At 45.7% G+C, this 20,336-nt stretch overlaps 1 protein-coding gene across 1 annotated transcript in view; it reads right to left on the bottom strand.

The window, feature by feature from the left end:
- ITGA9 (integrin subunit alpha 9) overlaps positions 1-20,336 on the bottom strand; it is a 281,374-nt gene that overhangs the window by 126,301 nt on the left and 134,737 nt on the right. Inside the window, exons 16-17 of the mRNA XM_023525395.1 lie at positions 13,146-13,295; positions 923-999 (exon numbers count right to left, since the gene is read on the bottom strand). Coding sequence (XP_023381163.1) covers positions 923-999; positions 13,146-13,295 — 227 coding nt within the window. The remainder of the gene's footprint in view (positions 1-922; positions 1,000-13,145; positions 13,296-20,336) is intronic.

The following is a 20,336-nucleotide window of genomic DNA, read 5'->3' as shown; positions in this document are numbered from 1 at the left end:
ATGTCCCTGAGTTCCTGACGAGCTCCTGCCCCTGCTGTAAGCTCTGGTAGTTCCATGTACTTTTCCCTTCCACTGCTCTTCTTGGTTGTAACTAAGTAATTTTGTCATTACAAGTTTTCTGCTCATCTCCCCTGCTAAGATGATGCTCCATAGGATGGAGACTGTAATGGTCCCATCTCCTTCAGAGCCTGGCATATAGAAGCCATCATCTCTTATTTCACTCTGGTTAAAGGAAGCTAAACCTTTCATATCAGGAGACAACTGTTTCCTGTCTCAAGCTTCAGAGAGCTGCAGCCTGAACACCCAGCAGCCTCCACAGCCCCATGGACTGGATTTCCTCACCCTGGTCTTCACCTCAGGTTTCCCAGGAGAATACAGTTTTCTTTTTAAATCTGTGCGGTCCACCTTTAGCCTGGGAGATTCATGGACTGTGGGAGGAAATCCTGAAGCAACAGAGACTGCCCACGCGCTTGGATCAGGCAGCCCCTCCTCCCCGCTCCTGCCACAGAACTATCGCTTGCTGTTAAAGCAGACGCCACTGTTCAGTGTGGAAAAAATAAAAAGAACCTTTATGTAATGATCACTCCGACCAGATGAATTGTCCCAAACAGTTAAATGTTGGCAACTACATATGGTTCAACTTAATACGGCGATTAAACATAAAACACGCAAATACAGAAATTAGAAATATCGGTTAAACTGTGAAATATGTGGAATTGCAAATAGAACAAAAACCAAACTATCCCCTCAAAATAATAGCTGTTGTTAAAATTACTGTATAATATACATTTTTTTTAAGCCACAAAATATCATTGTAACCCACCGACTCTTTGGTGGAGAAACCTGTACATTCAGGCTTTGGGCCTGGAGTCAAGACAAACGAGCTTTTCAGAACAATGTCGTGAAAGGGGAACTGACTCACCTAGACAGCAACAGCTGACCTTGAAGCTGCAGGTCAGCGGCACAGTCCTCGGAACGGCAATTCCTTTCAAAAACAGTCTGCGAGAGAGACACGACAGGACGGTCAGAACAGGATTTAATGGCAAATGAGTGAACAACAGCTAAACACTTTCTTCTAAACCAAGAGAATTCTCCCGTGAGCCTTTCAAACCGTCTACTCCCTGGCATGGTGAGGGGTCCTCCTCAGGCTCCGAGGAGACCCCAAATCAATGGTTGTCTTGCCTGCAGAGTGAATGCCTTACCTGATTCATTTCTCAGTCTGCTGAAGAGCTTCCTCAAGGAGTTTTTCAAGAAGGTTACATGACAGGTGTCCTTTCCATCTTTGTCTGAGAATATCTTTAATGCTCTCAGATGTGAGTGAATAAAAATCCAGTTGAGTAAAGAATTCTTAGATTGTAGTCTGGTTATTCTCTTCTGTTTGCTGTCTTGGGGAGGCAGAAACTCTATAACTGAGATGGGTTCTGCCTGAGCAATGGGATCATATCATAATTTTTAGTTCCAAAGAGAAAGTCAAAGGCAATCAGACTGTGAGGCTGAGGGACCACAACGAGGCTGGAGGAATACTTTCCTGTGTCTTGGTGGGGCAGCTGGTAGTGAACAAGGACACATGTCCTTTTTGTAACCAAGATTGGGCTTTGACAGCCAAAGCCCCACCCACTGCTGGAGCCTAAAGTTCGGCATGCCAAATCTGACAACTTTCCAGAGGGCCTGGCGTGTGCCTGAGTCCGGCCTATCTGTGGGGGTTGGCTGGAGAACCAGACACAGTGTTTTGGGAGGAATTATAGTTTTCTCCTCTCTGTAGTGCATGGTGGGCTTGTCAGTCTCTCCCTCAAACTGGTGTCAACCTCTTTGAGGTCTCCCATCTACGGACAGAAGGCTCCCCATGTTCCAGACTGATGGACCCTTCACAACTGTGACATGGCTCTGCTGGTTTCAGTGGGATTTAAGAGAAAAGAGCCTATTGTCATTTTTCAGTTGTGTTATTCACTATTAAACTCCTTCATCATCCCTGCTCATGTTTGTGAGCCTGCCCCACCCACAAACATGGTTCCAGGGGATTTGTCCCCTCCACCCTCCACAGACAGCCTCTCAGACATGGACTCCAGCAAACTCGCTGGCCCATGGACAGTCTAGACCCAACCAGACAGAGTAATTTGCCTACGGAAATTCATATTCCTGTGTCACATTTCCAAAAGAATAAAGTATCCCAGCCAATATTCCCTGCCTTGACTGTGGGGGAAAAACTCACAAAGGTCTTGGGGAACAAGAAGAAATTCTTGTGTTCTTTTAGACACTGGGGCAAGAAGAACACCAAATTTCTAGGAGATTTCCATCTGAGACACTTGTGCTTTATTTGCCAGGGAGAAAACAGGAAGTGGACGTGAGGACCAGGTGAATATCTCAGGTGAGGGAAGGAGGTCTTTTGAATTAGAATTGAGGTAAAAACACCAACAGTGGCTTTACCACCAAGTCAGTGAAATGTAAACCGAAGGTCCCTACTAATGTGCCCCTCCTGAGGACCTGAACCTAACTTTGTATTCATAACTTCACTTTTTTTCTTTTTTTCTTCAAGATCATCTTTCCTCCCAAATTGTATAAGCTTCAGGCCCCACAAAACCCAGCTCTGCGCCTGGTGACAGGCTCCTCCTTCCATGTGTCTTTCCCATTTCACAGGCAGGAGAGAAAGTCTGACTTCCCCACCTTTGGGGTGGGGTGGGGGGCTGTAAGCAGATGAGAACTGAGGAAGAGGATGTAAATCCATTTGTGTCATACGATCTGGCAAGATCTGGTCCCTGCCCTCTTCACCTCTGTCACTCTGGCTCTCTCGTGCCAGCTGCTCTTCAGATTGGCCTAATAACTTCCCATCTCGGGGCCTCCCCACAAGCCAGTTCCTAATTCCTCCACCTCATGCACCCAGGTGTCTCCTCGTCCTTCAATGAGCAAATCAGAACCATATCCCTGAGTTCCTGACGAGCTCCTGCCCCTGCTGTAAGCTCTGGTAGTTCCATGTACTTTTCCCTTCCACTGCTCTTCTTGGTTGTAACTAAGTAATTTTGTCATTACAAGTTTTCTGCTCATCTCCCCTGCTAAGATGATGCTCCATAGGATGGAGACTGTAATGGTCCCATCTCCTTCAGAGCCTGGCACATAGAAGCCATCATCTCTTATTTCACTCTGGTTAAAGGAAGCTAAACCTTTCATATCAGGAGACAACTGTTTCCTGTCTCAAGCTTCAGAGAGCTGCAGCCTGAACACCCAGCAGCCTCCACAGCCCCATGGACTGGATTTCCTCACCCTGGTCTTCACCTCAGGTTTCCCAGGAGAATACAGTTTTCTTTTTAAAATCCCCTCTGCAGCTTCTCCCCAAATTCTCATTCTATTTCTTTTAGAACAGGGTTGGCAGGCTTCTTCTGTAAAAAGCCAGATAGTAAATATTTTTGACTTTGTGGGCCATATTGTCTCTGTTGCAACTACTCAATCTGCTGCTGTAGAGGGAAGGCAGCCAAGGCCAGTAAGTAAAGGAATGGGCGTGGCTATCTCTCAATAAAACTTTATTTACAAAACAGGCTGCTGGTGTTGAAAAGCTTTCTGTTGTTAATGCAGTAAATTTGCACTACTTTAAAAAGCTTTTGAACTGTTTCAAAATGGTATCCATTAACTGCTTTTAACAAGTTATCTTTTTCTCACGTGACAAATGTCCATCTTCACAAGAGCACTTTTCATGTATTGGGTATTGATCTTTAAGAAAACTTCCTCAAAAGAAAATGTACAAAAGATTAAAAAGTAAAACAGGCTGGAAGGCTGGATTCGACCTGTAGTAGGCTGTAGTTTGTTGACTTTTATTCTAGAATATTAGGCTAATGGTTTCCTCATTCCCTTCAGGCCAGAAAAAAACAAAAAACAAAAAACAAAACACAGTGAATCCTGCTCAAGTTACATTTCACTGTGACCCAGAGCACAGAGGCTGAAGCCAACTCTGCTTTTCTCACAATGCTGTAGCCACCAAGGCCAGGGCAGCCTCGGGGACATGTGATTCGGGACTAGCAGCTCACTGGCTGCCCTGGCCAAGGCTGACTTCAGAGAGGAAGTCATACAGGTGCTCAGGCCTTGAGGTACTCATTTCTCTGAGCCAAATCTGCACTGGAAAATCTTCCTTTCTGACCTAATAGGAAGTAGAATCCTCAGCCTATTCCAGCTGTTATGTTCAGAGGAGGTTTCTTGGTCAGTTTCTTGGACTCAGTGATATTAGCTTTAAAATATATACAATCATTGACATAGGTCAGATACTGTTTATAGGGTTGCTATGGCAACTAAGTCCCATGCTGAGTCCTGAGAAAATAGACAACTGATTTGGGTGGAGATACATGCTTTTCGAATCCCACCCAAAGGGACCAAATAAGAAGGCTATTTTTAAGCTAAAGTGAGTGAGACATGTCCTGATAGGCCATGTGACTTTGCAGAGAGTCTCTGCCTGGACAACAGGAGGGACATTTTTGAACTGCTTTTCCTCCTATAGGCCCGCATAAGTTCCTAGAAGCCTTGCAGTATATAATTCACATCTGTACCCTCCAGCATCCAGCAATGTTAACTTTTTGTGCGTAAGTGCAATGACCTGAGTGTAAGAGGTTCCTCCCTCCCATCCTGTTAATGGGCTCTTCCTCCAGAATCCAACACTGTCCTTAATGTGGCACATTTTAAGAGCTCAGGGTGGTCCCAGGCATTTCTGCTCTATTCAGCCCTGCACCCAAATGAAAAAAAAGAGAAGCCTTATGGCCTGGTCACTTTCTAAAGAACAGCGTGTCCATAGGAATAAATGAAAGACAAATACTTTGTAGAATTAAAGCTGAGAAATTCCTTCTATCTCAGGGTCTGTACAAATTGTCCTTTTAGATTTTAAAATTATGGGAGAAAAAATAGCCCTGTTGGTCTCCCTCTAAACCCAAACACAGCACCAATTCTGCTTCACGCCCCTATGGAACTACTGGAAGTCCTACGTTCTGTCTTTGGGCATCCTTTGGTTTCTGCAGTTGGTAGAATGGTGCCCTCTGTCTAAAGGCATCACTTTGATGATCTCGTTGAACCCCATGAAGAATTGAGTGGGAGGCTGAGCTGCTTGGCAAGGTCCTGGCCCACCTGGAACTGGGCTCGGCCTCCGGACTCACCCAGTGCCCTTTCCAGGACCGTCTATGACTGAGTGGCCTTTTACAGGCCACATTTCATCCCCCTCTACAACCTCCAACTTCTAACATCAGCCTTAAACTCTCTTTCAGAAGCTTCCAGCTCCCGGGGCTGGGAATTCTCTCCCTTGATTTTCACCCTGGAATCTTTTGTATTCTATAGTTCATTTATTTATTTTTTTAATTGCTATTAAGTAGCCACGCAAGGCAGAAAACAGAACCAACAAGTTCAAATAAAGGGGATGATGCTGCCAGAGAAAAGAAAAACTATGCTAGCTGTTTCTAAAAGCTGCTGAGCCGGATGTAGCTAGGGGACTAGGAGAGAGGAAGATGGCCCTAAAACTGGAGAGGTTACCAGTGAGACTTCTCCTCACCCATCTGCAAGAACATCACTTAAATGGCACCCCAGTACCTTGCCTTTGATTTCCTAAACCATCTCAGAAGATAACGAGGGAGGGGCTCACGTTTCTTCCCCAGCCAGACACTGTCCACTGGGCATGAGTCCTCGTTTGCTCACACACACATACTCTATGTGCCTGCAGGAGAGGTTTTCAATGAGGCAGGAGAAAGCCCAATGGGCTTGAATATTTGGGTAGGGGACACACTATTTTCTTCTTAAAAGAGTTTTGAAAGACCAGAACATACTTTTTCCATAAATTACAAAGATAAAACACTAAGGAAGAAATTTTGCAAATTTGACAGGTCACTATAGGGTACGGCCCAGCCTTTGAGGGGCGGGAGTCCTCTCTCCTTTGCTTTTGGGGTTAGCCTTGAAGGGGAAGCTGAGACACAGAGATGTAGCCAGACTTCTCTAGTCAGTCAGAAGGTTGAACTACTTGTTTCCCTCACACATACTTGACCCTAGATGGTTTTCACACGTGCTTCACCATGGTGCCCTTCTGAAGACTATCCAGAAGCTGATGCCTATAAAAGTTGGGTTGATGTGGTTGACATCAGGATGGAGGGTGGAAACTTCTTCCTCTCACACTCCTTTTCCTCCTCCGCTGAGCCACACTCCGCCCATATATCCAGGTGTATAATCTGGACCTTGCTGATTGGATGGTCTCTGAAACCCGTCTAGCTCTGATGTCTAGTTATTCCGCTCTCTTCTCTTCCACTCTCCCTACCTCTCAGCTTCCCATCTTTCTGCGGAGACTTCCTATGTGATAATGAACATAAACCTTAGAGCTGTAAATAATGGCATTTTAAGCTGGCTGGGCACTTCAGCCGGGAAAGTATTAACTAATATACAGGCTGAACAAACAATTGGTTTTCACAGGCGTGGGGTTATAGGCCCGCACTGCAGGCACTGACGGGTCTGGGGGCTGCAGTGGGAGGAACAGATGGTGACAATTTTCAGCACAATGGAAGTCCAAGGTTTATGGCTTCAACATAGTTAAAAATTAATATTAGAGTAAAATAGCTTACTTTTCACTTGAAAAATGACAAAGTAAGTGCTCTCAACATAGCCGATGCCTTGTCTTTCACCAGCCGTATTTCCTCCATCTTGTTTTTCAAAAAGGAGATTCACACATGCACAAGTGTTCTGCAGATAAGGCAAGTCCCCCTAAACCACACGCCACCTTCTCCTGCCTGGGAGGAATCCCCTGAGTGCTCACAGAGTACATTTCTTTTCATTAAACAGCTTTGTGGAATCTACCAGAGAAGAGATTCTGATGATGGCCAACCTTTGCAGGATGACCTAACCTTGTGTTGTCTCAGCAGGGTTTTTCAACTGAGATAGACTTCCTGGGCAGCCACTATGGGCCAAGCACTGTGCTAGGCACTGGGGATCAATAGTACATAAGATAAAATAAATTTCAACCCTTATTGGGCTGTCTTTCTAGTGAGGGAGACAGAAAATCAATTAGACAAAGTAATAACAAACTGTGATAGGTGTCGTGAAGAATTCTAAAAGTCAGGGAATACAGGGAAGTTGGGGAATGGTTCTCTGAGGAGGTGATATTTAGGCTGAGATCTAAAGAATGAAGAACTGGCCGTGAGGAAAGCATGGCGAGAGCTTTCCAGAAGTGGTGTCAGGGTGCGCAAAGGACCTGAGGCAGGAAAGGGCTTGGTAAGTTTGAGGGTGGTTGGAGTGTGGTACTTGGGTAGACTGGATGATGCTAGAGAAGCTGGGGCCCCATTGTTCAGGACCCTATTAACTTTTATAAGATTCTAGATTTTCTTCTAAGGGCAGAAGGAAGCTATTGGGGGCAGGGGGTGGGGGTAGAGAATTATTCAGAGAAGTGACCTGGTCCAAGTGAGAAATGATGGTGGCCTGGACTAGACCAGTGACAGCAGAGATGGAGTAAAGAGGAGGGATTCATGCACCATTTGAGCTTTGTGATGGTACAGCCGGCTTTCAGGTTCTGGTGACATAGGTCATCCTTATGTCTTTCCCCTGTAGAACAAGGGGCATCTCTGAGCCCGAAAAGGGAGGGCAAGACAGTCCTAAAGATCACAAGAGGTTCACTCAAGGAACCGGCCAGAAGCCTTAGATGATGCCATTGCCTCCCACCCAGGGAACCTACCCATGGACCAGCTGAGATGGGACACACCCTGAGCAAAAGAAACCAGCTTCAGTGGTGCGTCTGCTTCCTGCAGAGCTCCAGTTAGACTCACTCCCAGGGGTTGCCTCATTCCTCCCTCACAACAGCGCTGTGACACCTCCTCGTTACCTCCACTCACGGGAGAAGAGACGGAAGGTGACCTGCCCTTCCCAGGAAAGGAAGAGCAGAATCCAATGCTGCCTCATCATTTCTGTCTTTCTCACATATTATTTCATGTGATCCCACAATCTCCTGGAGTGAGGAGGAGGAGATGATGGCACCCCAACTGATAGGTGACAAATGGGGCTCTCAGGGGGTCAATAACTTGCCCCATGCCCCTAGGTGAGTATATTCTGGTCTGGGCTGGGACCCTAATCTTCTCACTACAGCTCTGCTTCCTGGAAGTAGGCCTAGTTCTCGGAATCTTTCTTCCTCTCAAACTGAGCAAACATCTGGAAGACCCATAGAAGAAGATCATTTAATTATCTATTTAAAAAAATAATAATCAGGAAAAGGAGAATAAGCAAAGATCACTCTCCCAGAATTTTTCTCAAGCTCCTGGACAATTTTACCAATCTAAGGACAATTTTTTTTTCCTTTCATTTTAACTTCAACCAAAGAATCATATGGTTAAAAAAATAATGACCTCCTGAACACACCTCCCTCTGAGTCCTGCCTTCCAGGGACAACCACTATTATCCATGTCCATTTATGTTTCTTTTGATGATTATTTCATATCTCTAGAGAAGAGGCCGATGCTACCACTTCTTGATTGATCAGATTTAGATATCATCTTACTGAATTCCTGCCATGATAGACTAGAATTTATCTCATTTACATAAGGGCCCCCCTACCATCCATCCACTTTCATAACTTCGATAAGCAAATTGTTATTCTTAGCTCCCCTACTACAGTGGTTCTCAAATGTTAGTGGCATCGGAATCACCTGGTCAGCGTGTTAAAACACAGACCGTTGGGACCCAACCCATGAGCATCTGATTCGATGAGTCTGGAGTGGTGCCCCTAGACCGTCATTTCTCACAAGACCCCAAGAGAGGCTGATGCTTCTGATTCAGTGATTACACTTTAAGAAGCAGTGCTCTACTGGTGACCTCTGCAATTTTAAGTAACAAACAGCTATGTCTTGTTTCATCAAGTTTTAACAGGATCTCTTGGCTTACCAATGTAAAAGATATTGAGAGAACTTCTGTAGTTCTATTTTTACCTCTATACAGTCAAATTTAAATGACACTTACACTTTATACTGTAACCATAGCTCTAGTTTGGGCTTGGCTGTAAATACTGAAAACTACTAAACAGTGCTAATGTTATTATGGCTACGTGATTATTGTTCACAGTAGAGCCAATGCAAGGGTCATGATTACATACCCTCCTCCACAGGTTCCAAGTTAAACTCCTAGAATACTCAACTTTTACGTAAGGGAGAATATTTCTAATGTCAAGGTCCATCTCTTCTATTCTTCTTCTTGCTTAAAATCCCACCGCATTTTAATTTGTTTTCTATTTGAACTATGACATATTGATCACATTTCTATTTCTCTGGGAGTTTTTTATTGTCTTTATTTTTTCTTATCCATAGAAGAAACATATTCCATCTATTGTATCCTGAATATCTGCTACTTTCTTGTCATTCTGTCAAGAAATCCATTAATCTCCTGTTCTAGATTGATTGTTTTTTCGATGCGCCGCACAGTTGTAAGCCAAGAATTTCTTGCCGTTAGACTTCTGGGAGTAAGTTCCCCAGTTTCTTGCATCTCATATTTTGCTCCTTCTGGTTGTCAACTTTGTTTTGTTGGAGGGCATCTCAGGTAATTTCCTTGGAGGAGTTACTAGGGAGGTGAAATTTCTGGGTCTTTGCTTGTCTGAAAAAATATGTCGACCTCATACTAGACTGTTAGGCTAAGTATAAAATTCTAGTTTCAAAATCACTTTCTTTCAGAACTTCGAAGGCTGTATTTCACCATATACTAGCGTCCACTCTTGCTAATAAGGAGTCTAAGGGACTACACAGTATGGCTAATTCTGTTGTAAGCTGACATATATCCCCCAATATCACCACCCTGTATTTTCTATTCTCAAAGCATTTAGAATTCTCCATAGCTTTAGGAGTAGTGACATTTTGAAACGATGTATCTAGGATATTTGGGGTTTATCTTGCTTGTAAGTTGGTGGGTCCTTTAGATTTAAAAATCTCTTTAATTCTGGGAATTTTTATTCCATTATATCTCTTATAATTTCTTCTTCATTTTCCCTGTGTACTTTTTCTGATATTCCTATAACTTGGATATAAGACCTTGTAGAGTCATCCTTTACCTCTCTTTTCTATTTGCCTTTTGTTTCTGCTCACTGGGAGATTTTGTACACTGACCTTCTAATCCTTCTACTAAATTTTTGGCTCCGCAACCATATTATTAATTTTCGAGAGCCCTTTGCTTATTCTCTGGATCTTTCCTTTAAAAAAAATAAAATAAAATCCCAATCATTTTATAGTGGATGGGATATATTCTTAAATCGCCTTATGTTGATTACATAGAGTTTAAGTTGTTTTTTATAATCATTTCTATTCCCTGAATAGTTTATTTTCTTCTATGTCAGTTATTCTGTGGGTTTATTTATTATTTTTTTCATGTACTGCATTTCCCCTCAGTCTCAGAGTTCCTTGGTTGTTCATTCGTATTTAAGAATAAGGTAAAAAGGGCTGATTGGAAAAACAGTGGGAGTGTTTGGGTGGATGGTGGGAGAGAAGTTAGGCTAGCCGTTGCATTTGGAAAAATGCCAGAAGTCAGGCTTTTGTCTGGGGAACTATGCTACCCACACTCTCTCTCAAGCAGTTTATACAGTTCTTTAGAGAAGATGTCTAGTGGCTTGCTATTCTGCATGCCTGAAGCATGTAGGAGTGGGGGTAGGATGGAAAGTCAACTCTTCTACATATCAACCATCACTTAACATGCCCTCCCTGATTTCAGCCCCATTTCTCACTTTTGCACCCTCCGTAACTGCTGGACCAGCCACGGCTGCAGCCTCTCTGGATCTAATGCGTAGACAGGCCGTCAACATAGGATAGAGACCTGTCCTATGTATAGTGCGAGGTTCACCCACTAACACCCTTTCTTCCTCTGTACTCACTCCAGAAAATTACTGGTCTCTCTCATTGGCTGATACTCCCTGCCCCACAATGGTTTCCTTCCTGTTCTGATTTACTCATTTATAATTATCCTAATAGGGTCTCAGAAAGTACAGACAAATATTTACACTTGGTCAGCCACCTTGAACCAGAAGTGACCAGGAGTGGCACTTTCATACTGATCTGTCTCTGTATCCCTGGCTTTGATCAGGAGGCTCGAATCCAAAAATGTCAGTAAAGGTTCTAAGATGCTCTTCACTAACCAAGACCCACTCTGTGCAATTGATGCATCTGTAGAAATGAGAGTTGGGTCCATCATGGAAGGTATGCCCAGAGCAGCAGGATATTGAACAGAGTAGGCAGCAACCTTACTGGGTCATTTTAGAGATAGAACAAGCACAGAGTACCCTGAAATGATTTCCCCGAGTACTCTGAGTTTGGACCACTCCCATAACCCAAGTTAATCAGGCCTGCAAGAGTCCACCTAACAGAGCAGAGAAATACTGGAACTAGGAGACTAGTTATCTAGAAACTATCATAGTACTCAGATTCACTGAGTCCCCAGACTGACCTCTTCTTCACACTCCATCAGGAGATGACACTAACTGTTACTCCTCAGTCCAGGTAGAATTCATCGGCTTCCTTCCCTGCTTCTTCATCATACCCTCCTCTCCTCTTCTCCTCGCCTTCTTCATGCCTCCCCTGCATGCCAGCCCTTCCACTTTGCCCCACCCACTTAGATACCCAATGTCCTCCAGGTCTCTCTCCTCACTCCCCCAGAGCCTGCTCTAAGTATCAAAGACCATCAGGGCACACTGGCCATGCTCCAGGGTACTTGTGTTTTGAAAGAAGCTCACGTTTGAAATCAAAAGCAGCATTCAGAAAGGCAGTATTGCCAACAGGTTGTGTGCATATGGGCAGCGGGCACTGTTAGCCCCACCCCCCAGCTGATGTGAGTATAGGCAGCTAATGGCTCACTTCTGCATCCTTCTCCAGAGACCTGTCCCAAGCTGAAGGAGGTCTCCTTCAAGAAGGGTTACACTCCCCTACCACACCCCACAGGCAGCCAATGGCTGACTATTATGGAGTACGAAAGGCCAGCCCCCTTACCTCAAGGAAAAGACAATTCTTTGATATAATTTATGCCCTAGAGTTCCCGGCCTCAGGCCAAGTCTGGACCTTAGCTGACACCACTTTCTTGCTCAGGCCCCTCCCCTTCCCTCATTTCCTCACAGGTTTCTCCCAAGAGCACAGCCTCATTAGAATAGGTGTTCCCAAATCCTTGTCTCAGGCTCTGCTTCTAGGAAACCTGATCCAAGACCACATGGGTTAGATTTTGGGAGAAGATAGGAAAGCCTAGGTTAAAAAAAAAAAATCACCACTTAATTGAACATCTAGAGGGACATCTCAAACCCCAAACACTTCTCTGTGGTTCTATTTACAAGTCTAATCTGTCAGGAGGGGGCCACTAATCTGCTGGTTTCCTCATAAGCCAGAACAGTCAGAACAGTGGAGGGTGGGGCCACGAGTGGTTCCACAGCTTTGTCCCCACCCTGCACAGGAGTCAGGTTTAGCCAAAATCCAGTTTTGCCTGACCTTCCCCAGGGCCCTGGATCTGTGGCGGTCTTGGGTGTTAAAGAAAGATTTAAAACAGACTTGGAAATCACAGATTCCTTGCATATTTCCTGCCTAGTAGTCAGCACTGCACATCTCACAGGTGGCTCAGGGCAGACAGGCCAGTGCTGCTACACAGAATCAGCTCTGAGGCTCACTCCAGTCTCATGTGGCCTCGTATAGCCTGCACCCAGCCCCACTCTAAAGCTCTCCATCATGACACACCGTGGAATCTGACAAGCACTGGACAGGGTGAGGGGCCTGCCCGCACTCACGGTGCCCCGGCTTCCAGAGACACTCGGATCGGGCATTTTTAATTCAACTACCAATTCTAGCGGGACGAAGTTCGTGTTTCTCCGCTCCACTCACTCCCCCACCGATAAAACACTGACTGCACACCTACTATGCGCTGGAAACAGTCTAGGAATAGGACATAAATTCAAGGGCGAAGTGGTCAGTTCATGACCTCAGAGGGATTATAATTTCCTAATTGCTTGAGAATAGCCTCAATGTGTTTAAATCATGTGGTTGTTAGAAGCAACACCCAAAAACATAAATTTCGTCATTTTCCAGATCAGGAAAGGGAGGCCCAGAGAGGGGGTGTGCCTTGGCCTCAGTCCCCCAGGCAGCCAGGGCCATGACTCCTGCCACATGTCACAGCCCCCTTTGGACCCAGTTGTGAGCTTTTAAAGTTCTGACCTGATTCTTTTGGGCAATCTTCTGTCCCTTTTTCCAGCGGAGCACTGGTGTCAGAGCCGGCAGTTCCCTGTCCTCCTCTCCAGTCACGTGCTCACCCAGGCTGTAGGCGGCTTCAAATACGATGGGGCTGATGACATCCTGCACTCTCCGCTGAAACAATAAACAAACAGGCGCATGAAGGGCCCGCGCTGGCGGGACTGCGGTGCATTTCACAGCTCGCAAAGACCTTCCACATGCATTGCCTCATGTGATCCCCACAGCCACCCCTGTGAGGTAGAATTTTATTATTTTCATATTTTTGATGAGGTAACTGAGGCCGAAAACAATTACTGTCTTGCCCAAGGTCACTCTGTGAGTGAGTGGGGGCTTCTTCACCCTACCTTGCATGGTGCTAAATCGTCTTCTCTTTAGCATATGGAAGACATTACCTTACTCATCTTCCAAATATTCTTATAAGCCAGTTGGCGGGCAGGAGAGCATCTGCGCTCACCCTGCAGTGCTAACCCTTTGCATTCGTGCTGTTTTGATGATCAAAGCTTTTCTGCGTTGAGATAAATATGGATCCTGTGTTAGACAAAGAGACCTGAAGACACCGAGGGGCCTGGCGTCCTCTCAGAGCCAGTCATCCATAAATCTGGGATAAAAGTCCGACTTCTGGCCTTCTGTGGTTTCCTTTGCACTTGAAGACCCACGAGGACAATAGGTTGATAGCCATAACAGGAAAGCAGAGGAAGCGAAGGGAAGAAAACAAGTATGGAGTGAACACCTATGAGATGGGCCTGTGCTAGGTGTTCTAGAGAGATGAGCAACATACCCAAACCCTGTGAGCTGGGGCTTATTATCCTCTACTGCACAATAACAGGAAAATAAATGTGCAAGGCTAAGCTCCCCAGGACACAGGCTGATAGGGATTTTCAATCCCAGCTGTTCAATCCTGGAGTCCCTGGCCTTTCTGCACAAGGTGTCACCGTGTCCCAGGGACCTGGGTCCTCCAGGCTCACAAGTTAGTCTGAGGAGTAGTCAAGGGTGGGTCGTCCCACATTCTGTGCCTGGAGGCTCTGTGGGAGATGGGCTCCCAAGTGGAGCAGGGTAAGTCTGAGAAGTGGCACCGATGAGCCAAGTCCTCACTATTGTGCATCTGTCACAGGAGAGACGGGACAGAGCCAGCAGTAAAGCTGGAGTGGCCCAGTCCGAGAGTGAGAGAAGCTGGGTGGGCAGACAAGGGCCAACGACAGGGCCATGAGCAGAGCTAAGGACTTCATAGTATTCTCTGTGTGAAGTTTGGTGGAGCCTGAAGCAGATTAGTGCTGTGTCCAAATCAATAGAAAGCTCTGAAGTTCCCAAGAGGTGCACAGTGAAGACTCTGCTTCCACCGCTCCCTGACACCCAGCGCCCCTCTCCAGAGGCAGACATGCCTGTCAGTTCGGGGGTATTCACCTAGTCTAAACATATGCAGGCAATTGATAGCTCACCACAGACTGCACTTTGCTTTCTTCGCTTAGCATTCATCCTAGAGACGGTTCCATGTGGAAACACAGTGCTCCACCTCCTCCTTTTGGGTGGCACACAGCAAGTTATTATGGGAGTCTTTACTGACCTACATAAAGACTCCTACGTGAAGCTGCTCGGACAAGCAAATGGGTGGCGGCCCATAACAAACTGTAGTAGCATCCTCCCGGGTGGGTTATTTGAACCTCAAATTTCCCAGCAGGGAAGGAAATAAAAGGGTCTGTGATCAAATAAGCTGGGGGAGAAGAGAAGCGGGAAACTAGGTTAAACCAAGTTAAAGAGGGTTTTAGCTCTGTTTTGTTTGTTGCTTCTATCTCAATTGCCTCGGAGAAAGAGTAGGGTGGCCCCCAGTTTTCTGGGTCATGGAGCCCTGTGTTTCCTCCGGGCTCCTCAGGGCTGCGGAGTAGAACAGCAGGCGTTAGGAGGACACAGGTGGGACACTGGAGGGCAGAGCTGAAACTTCCGGCAGCAGCTCAGGAAAGGAGATGAAGCCCGAGCCAGGGTGGCATGGGAGGGGGAGACAGACGTGGCTGTGCCTGTGGCTGCTGAGCTGTGGGGTGTGGAGGACAGGGCAAAGGGGCACAGATGACTCTGAGGTGATTAGCAGATGATGTACAAAGCATCAGAAAAGCATTCAGCTGGGAATAGCTATAATCACTCGGCATAAATAAAATACGGGACATTACCAGCAGTTTGATAGGGGAGCCTTTGGATAAACTGCTTCCAGAAAATTCTCTTGAACTTCAGATTTTAGCAACAGATCTTTAATACCCATGCTCTTGGGTAAAAGGAGCAAAACACACACCTGGGATCCAGATCCCCTCTGCCTGCTGACTTGGCTGAGCAGAATTTAAAGATGGTCAGGGGTGTGGAGAATAAAGGGTACAATTTTCATGTTTTTACAAATAAATGGTTTAGTGTTTCTTTAAGGTAGACTATTTTAAGGGTTTGCATTTAAATCATTCATGTTGAAATAAGTCAGTTATGATGTTGTTGTTTATTCTTGCGGGGAGAGGTTGAATATGGGGGAAGAGGGGCACGGAAGCAACTTAACATTTCTTGGCTAGCGGTTGTATTCTAGAGACTGGGCCAAGGTGTTAGCGTTATCCCGCTTAATCCACATAATACCTGAGCAGGTAGATTATTGCTCCCATTTCATAGATGAGGTAACAGAGGCTCAGAAGCTCAGATACACTGTGCTCCATCCTAGAGTTAGTAAGCGGTGGAAGGACTCATTCTTAGATCCTGAAGCGCAACCGCTTTCCTTGAAGTCCACAGAATACTATTTAAAAATTATCCCACCCGCTTTAGGTTCTGACCTCGCCCTGAAAAATCATCTGTGTGCTTAAGAGGACGCAGAAGGGAGTTCGGCGGAGGTGGGGGAATGTTTCTCACGCGCGTATGAATGTCAATAAATGACAACTAAGAAACAGAGGCTTGAAGCGAGGGCTGTTCCTAAACGCGCAGCCACTCGAGCCATGACCCCATGCCCCGGCACCGCTTCCTTGGGATGAGTTATGCATTGTGGCATCTCGGGGTGCGGATGCCGTGCTCTGGCGCTGACTGCATGAACCTGTTTTAACTAAGAAGCTTGAAAACAGCTTCTTATTACATATCCCAGTAGCTCTGGGCAGAAGGGATCCAAACCACACTGCGCAGTGGGTGGAGGCTGAGGAGGGGATGGCAATTAGCAACGAGCCAACACCCCCAAAGGACGGCCCCTCCCTCCCACACTGCGCTTGTTTTTTCCCAGAGCTACAAAGGAAAAGTAGCAGCCACATTGAGTGGTTTCCTTTTCATTTTTTGGAAGAGCAGCTTCCCTCAGCTCAGCACTGCAATTATGTGGAGGAACTCCTGAGGGTAGAGAAGGAGGCTTAGGGTTCTGGCACAGACTGTAATTGCTAAAATTTTACTGCTTAAAAAGAAAAAAAAAAAAAATCACCACTACAAACTGAAGCTTCTAAAGTTGAACAAACACTTATGCTGACAAACCGAAAGGCAAGAAGCTATCTTTCCTGCTGAAAATCTAGAGAGAGTCCCGTTTTGAAAACTGAAAGAGCCCTCACAGAGGACACCACCTGGACTGGTGGCAGAATTTGCAGTGGCGGAAGTTTTATAGGGAACTTAACATATGCTCAAACTGAAATTTATTGGGTGCTTACTTTATGCCAGGCAACGTGCTGGGCCCCAGGGAGACAGAGATGAAAGACTTTCAGGGGAAACAGGCAAGCAGTGACAATCTAGTACATGCATTAGGACAGAGGTGGCTTTGGGGACACAAATGAGGGACACCTGATTCGGACTGTGGGTTGGCAGCCTTCCCAGAGGAGGTGCTCTGGGCTCAGTCATAAGACAAGAAGATGTTAGACAGAGAGCAAGCAGGAGGCATGGTTGGTCCAGCGGGGTAGAAGGGGCGTGGGTGTCCAGGGGATTGCATGTGATTGCCAACGGTGGGAAAGTTGAGCTTATGGGCAGAAGGGAGGGGAGAGGAGGCTGAAGCAGACAGCAGATCTCAGAGGGACTTACGGGTTGGGTCGACTTCATCAGAACAGTCACGGAGAGCTAACTGGGAGTCAGGTGATGCTAGAGGCTGTGTTGCAGAAAAATCTCTCTGGTTTCTTGGATTGATAAGCGTGAGACTGGAAGCAGGGAAACCAGGAAGGAGGTTGGAGGAGGCTGTGTTCTAGAAAGATCCCTCTAGCTGTCCCGTGGAAGTGGATTGATGGCAGCAGGCCTGGGGACAAGTAGGCTAGGGAGGAGGCTGTCACTGGGGTTCAGAAGAAAGATCCTGAGGGCCTGAGCCAGGACACAGCAGAGGAGATGGAGAAAAGCCGAGAGGTATGAGGGAGATTTAGGAAGAAGAGATGATAGGACCTGGTAACTGCATGTGGGGAATGACAGAAAGAGGTATGGAAGATGCCCCGGTGTGCAGCTTGGGCGAGTGAGCGGACACGCTGCTGCCACTCAACATCGTGGGTACCGAGAGAAGAAACGGGTATGCAGTGAGGTTAGGCGTGGGCATAGTGCGCATTGTTACAACAGAGACCCCCGCCCCCCTCCCCACCCTGCCGCCACCTGTCTCCAAACTCTAACTCCACAAGGAATTTCCTCGAATATGCTGATTCGGGCCCAAACTCCATGTTTCCTTTTTCCTGCCACAAAAGTATTTTCCTGTCTCAGTGTACAGGGTCATTTCTCCCAGATCCGGCTCATATAGACCTACTTTTGGCCCTCTGCCTATACCATGAGCTTGTCTACTCAACTTTCCAGGGCTCTATCCTCCTTTGGACTACATCTTCCTCCTACCTTGGCTCGCCTCACATGCAGAGGCGTTCTCTGGGGGGCCCTAGAGGGCTATAGGGCCTCATAGGGTCTGCGGACAAGAGGGAGTAAGAAGCTCAGGGAAACATGCCTGAGGCGCCATCCCACAGACCCCCATTCCTTCACCGAGAGCCCCTCGGGCTTCCATCTCATTAATTACCTTACTCTGAAAATGAAACAGAAAGAATTCAGACAGACAACCCAGCAGGGGAGGCCCAGTCAGGCAGGTGCCGCCACACAAGGGTGTCTGCGAGAGGTGATGACACTCTGCCTGTTATCTTGGGGCATCTAGGCAGCTGTCAGTCAGAAGCCTCAAAGTCTTTTGTCTCCTTTATTTTGTGGAACCATGGGATTTTCACTGGAGAGTATAAGTACCTTCAAATCACAAGATATCATCTACTTGGTCAGAGGAAGAGCTGTATTACTACTTGGGAAAAACGCCCAGGGTGATTCAATTCCAACTCTCACTCTGTGATGCTAAGTACGGAAGACTTGAGCACCATGCACCCCGGGGCCAGCCACGTGGATTAGAAACTTACCTCCCCAGCTGCTTTTCTCCAAGAACTGAAGGGTTTTCACAGTCCTTAGCTAACGAGCAGCTACCAGCAGTAAACGAAATGAAAATGAAAACGGGAAGGGCTGACATCACTTTACATTGGCAAATAACACAGAAGGTCAGCAAATAAGCCACCGGCATTAAGCCAGATAACTGTTTCGGGGGAAACCCCTCTGTTTTTTAAAGAAGTGTCAGTATATTTTCTTTTTCTCAACATGTGATTTTTTTCGGCCCTTCCATCCTGTATCCTTTCTCACAATTTCTCTGCCCTCCATACTCAACTCCACTTCTGCCTACGATGACCTTGCAGGCACTCCTCGAAATGAGAAATCTTCAAAAGTGAAATGCCTTTTCCTGTATCTCTGTGATCAAAATGATGAGAATGATGGTTAAAATGTTATCGGCAAATTTGAATTCTCATAAGCTTGAAGATTTGTTAAAAGCAAACTTGAAGGATTTGTATTTCTAGTAATAATAGAATAATACTGAAGTCTACTCTTCCACTGAGGATGACTAGAAACGCTGGACCACGACCACACCCACACCCACCCACATCCACCCACACACACAACACACATACCTGTTTGAAAGTATCAAGGAACTATCAAGGCAGCCAGTACTTTAGAGTTTAGGGTTCCAAAGAGAAGGCGAGAACACTGAGGTGACCCTAAAATGTAAGTGGCACTTTCCTCCCAAGCCGTTTGCAGATTTGTAAGCAGTGTGGAACAAGAGGTGAAGAAACTGAACATAGAATGGTGGCTAACAGGCCAAGTTCTCGGGTTTCTGACCTGGGTTTCCGGCAGTCTTCAGAGTGGAGGAAAACTTAAAGCTCAGGGATAAGGCACTTGAGAGCCATGATCCCCAACGGAAGGCAAGCACATGGAGGGGAGTGCGATATTCTATACACCACATTCGCTCTCAAGGCATTTGCTGCTTCCACAGCAGCACGGGGCTCTGAGACTGAAAAACTAAGCAAAAGGTAGTGGCTAAGGTGCTGAGAAGACAAGATGTATTAACTGTCAACTGGACACAGCAGGAGGGAAGACCAGTGACCCAGAAGGTGGGTCAGTAGAAGATATCCAGATAGAAGCATGGAGAAGAAAAAGAATAGAAAATACAGGAAAAATACGCATAAGAGATAAACAGGCCGTAGAGAAAGAAATACCATACTTATAATGATATAATAATGTTTATATAAAACACTTAGCAAATGACCAGAATACTGTAGGTGAGCAATAAATGGTGGCTATTATTATTTTTCCATCATTTTTCAATAGCAACTTTGATACGTAAAACTGTAAAAACTGCCCTAGTGCAAAAATGAATCCTTAATGTGAACTGTGCGTGTCACAAGAAACTATTTCTCATTTTACAAGAGACACACTGAGGCGGTGTGGTTTCGAGTCCTACAAATAAAATACAGATATATTTAAATTAAAAACAAACGAGAAAATTCTAGACATAATATTTTAAAAACTGTATGAAAAGCACAACTTACTACAATAGTCTTACAAGGCGGGATTTACACTGGGAAGAGACAAAGCTTTATTTGAGAATGAATTCAGTTACAAATACTGACTGGAGAGTCAGAGCTCTGAAAAACAGCTGAATTCAAAACACTTCAAAAACCCTGTCACAAGAGCAGGAAATAAGTGGTGAGCATATCAGAGTATCCTGTTTCTGAAAGTTTTGCGATGAAATTAGAGATTTTAATTATGACGACATATTACGTTACATATAATACCTTATTATGGAAATGGTTATCATTATTCGTCTGAAATGCATGACCCTCGGGCAAGCACCAG

The sequence above is a fragment of the Pteropus vampyrus genome, unplaced genomic scaffold (genome assembly GCF_000151845.1).
Source record: "Pteropus vampyrus isolate Shadow unplaced genomic scaffold, Pvam_2.0 Scaffold1, whole genome shotgun sequence".
Classification (NCBI taxonomy): domain Eukaryota; kingdom Metazoa; phylum Chordata; class Mammalia; order Chiroptera; family Pteropodidae; genus Pteropus; species Pteropus vampyrus.
This window is presented reverse-complemented; position numbering and strand designations above follow the sequence as displayed.